The sequence below is a fragment of the Penaeus monodon genome, chromosome 35 (assembly GCF_015228065.2).
Source record: "Penaeus monodon isolate SGIC_2016 chromosome 35, NSTDA_Pmon_1, whole genome shotgun sequence".
NCBI classification, from domain to species: Eukaryota; Metazoa; Arthropoda; class Malacostraca; order Decapoda; family Penaeidae; genus Penaeus; species Penaeus monodon.
Window position 1 is genome coordinate 7,419,420 of NC_051420.1, and position 5,000 is coordinate 7,424,419.

Sequence of the window (5,000 nt, forward strand, 5' to 3'; positions counted from 1 at the left end):
CTGCTTTGGTGCGCCAAGATACTCTACACTCAACCAAGTCAGTCTGTGGCGGCAGAAAGGCGCACTCTTTTCTTCTCGAGATTTCTCACTGATCACCAGGGCAGGGATGCAGTATATATGCGATTATATATATATATATATATATATATATATATATATATATATATATATATATATATATATATAATATATATACATATATACTATATATATATATATATATATATATATATATATATATATATATATATATATATATGGGAGCATACACAGTACGAATGTATAAATGAGTGCGCGAGGCTCCACACTCACTCAGCCTCGATGGAGCCAAGAGCGGCTTGACGAGCGAGAGGCGAGGCTCAGCGGCCCATCCTGGCGAGGCAGTGCGTGTGGAGCCCCGCGCGGCGGTGCGGGTGTGGTGCACGGGCGGTGGGCGGTGGGCGGCCGGTGCGGTGAAAAGCTACTACGGTGCAGTGCGGCGTCTCTACCCCTACGGCACCATGCAACAACCGCGACAACGGCCGGCAGGACGCCATGAGCAACGGCGTTGTCTGAGTGGTGCAGAACGGGCGTGGAAGTGCGGAGACAGCTGGCGGCGGGTCTACGTTACCGCTGACGGTGAGCGGGGCCGTGAAGGAGGCGCTGCGGGCGGCGTTGGTGGCTTCGCACGTGTAGTTACCGGCGTGGGCGGCGCTCAGGTGCGGGATGATAAGGATGCTGGAGTAGGCATCGAGCTGGCGCACCTCGAGGGCCAGGTCGGCGGCCGGCCCGCGGCGCAGCGGGTCCACGGCGTCCAGGAAACGGCTGTCCGTGAAGGGCGTGCCGTCCTTGAGCCAGCGGAAGGTTACGGGGAGGTCGCCCTGCTCGAGGCCGCAGCTCACCTGCACGCGGATGCCGGCGGCCGCGTTGCTCCGGAAGGAAAAGGGGCCTATCCTGGGGGGCACTGAAACACAGAGGGGGCATTAGGGGACCGGAAAGGGGGGGCAATTACCGTTTACGAAGAGCGACGCCGTCTGTCGGTCGGAGGCGGCGCGGTTGGAGGCCTCGCAAGTGTAGTTACCGGCGTGGCGGGGCAGCACGTGCGCGATGCCCAGGTGGTTGTTGAAGTCGTCCCAGGCGCGCAGCGTGATGTGCGGCTGGCCCTCCAGCTTCACGCCGTCCTTGTACCACGTGATGCGCAGCGGCAGGTCGCCCTCCGTCACGGCGCAGGTCAGCGTCAGCCGGTTGCCCTCCGACAGGTGGTGGTCTTGGTTGAAGGGCAGGATGCGCGGCGGCACTGTGCACATTAGCAGGCAGCTGGTTATGGGGACCTACTCTCGCGGCTCTTTTACTCCAGCAGCCTACCTAGACACTCTCGGTTCGGAGGTTTTATTGAGAATCACTTACAAAGATAAAAGAAGAACAAGACATATGTATGGAAATGAAAAGTGAAGCATTTCAGGGAGAAAAAGAAATTATTAAAATATGCATGTAAAAAAGGGGGACGTTTACAAAAAAAAAAAAATGTAGTTTTTTTTCTTAACATTTAGAAAAAAAGACACAAAAAATAAATATGTATTTGAAAAGTCAAACAAACAAAACATATAAAAATATACGCAAAAAAACAAAACAAAAAACATATATTAAAGAAAAACTAATTATTTAGAAAATATGAATAATATATATATATATATATATATATATATATATATATATATATATATATATATATATATATATATATATATATGTATGTATAAATAATATGAAAGTTTGAAGAACAAAAATATGTATAAAAATAAAATGAAAAGGAACATTTAGAAAGAAAAGAAGTTACATTGGGATACCTACTCTCTCTCTCTCTATTCACCTGCCTAGACATCCCCGGCACACGGCCTTTTTAGTGAAACATTTAGTCAAAATAAGAAAATAATATGAATGTTTAACTTCTTTGCTGATATATTAAAAAAAAGAAGAAGAAGAGAAAATATGCATGTAAATGAAACTCGAGCAGAATATTGAAATTGAGAAAGAAATGTTGCATGTATATCAAACTGATTAGTGAAGTATTAAAAACAAAAATAATAAATAGATAAGAAAATAAATAAAGTAAATGAATAGATAAAAAAACTATTCAGTAAAATATTTTGAAAAAGAATTAATGCAAATCAAATCATTTAATGAGATATAAATATATATATTTTTTTTGTGTGTGCAAAAAAGAGAAAAATATGTATATTAGTCAAACTACTGCCTTTTCACATTTTTGTATAATTAATGAGATATTAACCCAATGAGAAGACGAAGTAATTCATTATCCTTTTGTCAACGGTGATTTATTGCATACTGAATGTACAAAGCCAGGCTGCCTTATCAACATAATTATGTGCCAACATCTTGCTAAGCTTATGATTGCAGAGGATATCATTTGACTGACTTTCTCTCTCTCTCTCTCTCTCTCTCTCTCTCTCTCTCTCTCTCTCTCTCTCTCTCTCTCTCTCTCTCTCTCTCTCTCTCTCTCTCTCTCTCTCTCTCTCCTCTCTTTCTCTTTCTCTCTCCTCTCTCTCTCTCTCTCTCTCTCTCTCTTTCTCTCTCTCTCTCTTCTCTCTCTTCTCTTCTCTCTCCTCCTCTCTCTCTTCTTTCTTATTTATCTAATTTACTCTACTTCTCTCTTCTCCCTTTTCTCTCTCTCCTCTCTCTCTCTCTCCTCTCTCTCCTCTCTCCTCTCTCTCTCTCTTTCTTCTCTCTCCTCTCTCCTCCTCTCTCCTCCTCTCTTATCTCTCCTCTCTCCTCTCATCTCTCCTCCTCTCTCCTATCTATATATATTATAATTATCCTATTATATATCACTCATATATATATATTATTATATATATATATAACACGTGTGTTTTTCTCTCCTCCTCCTCTCCTCTTCTCCTCCTCCTCCTCTTCCATATATATACAAACATCCCTCCAACAACCTCCCTTACCCCCCCTCCCCCACTCGGCTCTAAAACCCACTAACGTACCGAGAACCTTGACCTGCACGGACTGGGTGCTCGTGTCGCCGTGTCTCGTGGAGGCCGTGCAGGAGTAGCTTCCGCCGTCCGTCTTCCGTTGCACGTTGTCGATGACGAGGGAGCCGTTTGGATGCACGATCTGCCGGCGGCTCACTGGTAACTGCGTTCCTTCTGTTGGGGTGGGAGGAAAGGTGGAGGGTTTGTGGAAGTTTGTGGAAGTTTGTGGAAGTTTGTGGAGGGTTTGTTGAGATTTTTTTAAAGGATTTGTGAAGGATTTATTGGGGATTTATGAAGGATTTATTGATTTATGTGAAAAATTATTAGGGAATTTTTTTGGGTGGTGGTCTTGGGGATCTTTCTGTGGTGGGGAAGGACGGTGGGGATTTATTAAGGATTCTTATCTTTATTTCAGCGGGGTCGAGGATGGTGGGATTTACTGAAGATTTCTGTGATTTTTTTTATTTTATTTATTCATTTATTTATTTTATTTTTTTTTTTTATTTATTTATTTTTTTTTTTGAGTGGGGGAGGTAATTCAGTCTGGAGGGAAACATAGGATTTATCGAGGATTTAAACACGGATTTTTTTGGTAAGGTGTGAGTTTGTGGCCTGGCATGGGGGATTTAATTGTAAAGAATGAAGGAGTTTATTGAATGACGATTTTCTTATTATATAATAAGAGGATAATTTAGTACATAAAAGACTCTTGTATTGGAGGAGAACTATTTTTGCGTAGAATAACTTTTATCATAAAAAAAAATCAAACTATATCGAAAAATAATTCGTATTATACTGATTTACATCTTTTCACAACAATGTTAGGTTAGGTTAAGTTTTTTTTTACTTGTTATAAAGAATAAAAGTTTATTTCTATAACAGAAGCAATTAAAAAAAATGCTAGTGCATAAAACCAGCCACTTCCTTTCGTTTACTTAAACCTTAAACCTTGAATAACACAACCCACCTTTGAACCACTTGCGCGTGTGGATGGGGTAGCCTCCCACAGGGCAGGTCAAGACGAGTCTCTCACCCGCTACTGCTGTCACCTCGCCCATGGCTCTCACTACAGGCACTCCTGAAGGGGGGGGGGGCCGGGGATGAAGTGTTGAGTCAGTAGGTTTTATTTATTTTTTTTTTTTTTGAGTTCTCTATCTATCTATCTATCTGTCTGTCGTCTGTCTGTCTGTCTGTCTATCTATCTATCTATATACAAATATATATACACACACACACAATATATATATATATATATATATATATATATATATATATATATATATATATATATATATATAGAGAGAGAGAGAGAGAGAGAGAGAGAGAGAGAGAGAGAGAGAGAGAGAGAGAGAGATTTTCACTTCGTTCTTTTTAAGTAAAAATACACACAAACACACACATACTCACACATACACATACACACACACACACACACACACACACACACACACACACAACACACAAATATATATATATATATATAAAATATATATATATATATATATATATATATATATATATAAAAAAAAATATATATATATATATATATATAATTATATATATATATATATATATATATTATATATATATATATATATTATAGTGTGTGTGTTGTGTGTGTGTGTGTGTGTGTGTGTGTGTGTGTGTGTGTGTGTGTGTGTGTGTGTGTGTGTGTGTGTGTGTGTGTGTGTATGTGTATGTGTGTGTGTGTGTGTGTATGTGTGTGTGTGTGTGTGTGTGTGTGTGTGTGTGTGTGAGTGTGTGTGTGTGTGTTTGTGTTATGTATGTATGTATTCTCATTTATACGTCATTTTCCAGGGTTATTTTGCATGAAGACGGATGACTTTTGTCTGTAGTGATGTCTTCCGTAATTCATCGGCCTCATAATGATCATGGCTTATTAATTTTCCTTTCCTGGGTGAATTAAATTGATTACGGTTTTTTTCTCTCTCACCTTTTTTTCTACAGTTTATGTAATTGTTTATAAATCTATTATCATATATTTCTCTCTCTCTTCTTTTT

At 40.2% G+C, this 5,000-nt stretch overlaps 1 protein-coding gene across 1 annotated transcript in view; it reads right to left on the minus strand.

Annotated features, from left to right (window-relative positions):
• Positions 1 to 5,000, minus strand: part of LOC119595212 (Down syndrome cell adhesion molecule-like protein Dscam2) — a 65,055-nt gene that overhangs the window by 27,030 nt on the left and 33,025 nt on the right. Inside the window, 3 exon segments of the mRNA XM_037944379.1 lie at positions 388 to 1,296; positions 2,966 to 3,152; positions 3,946 to 4,056. Coding sequence (XP_037800307.1) covers positions 388 to 1,296; positions 2,966 to 3,152; positions 3,946 to 4,056 — 1,207 coding nt within the window.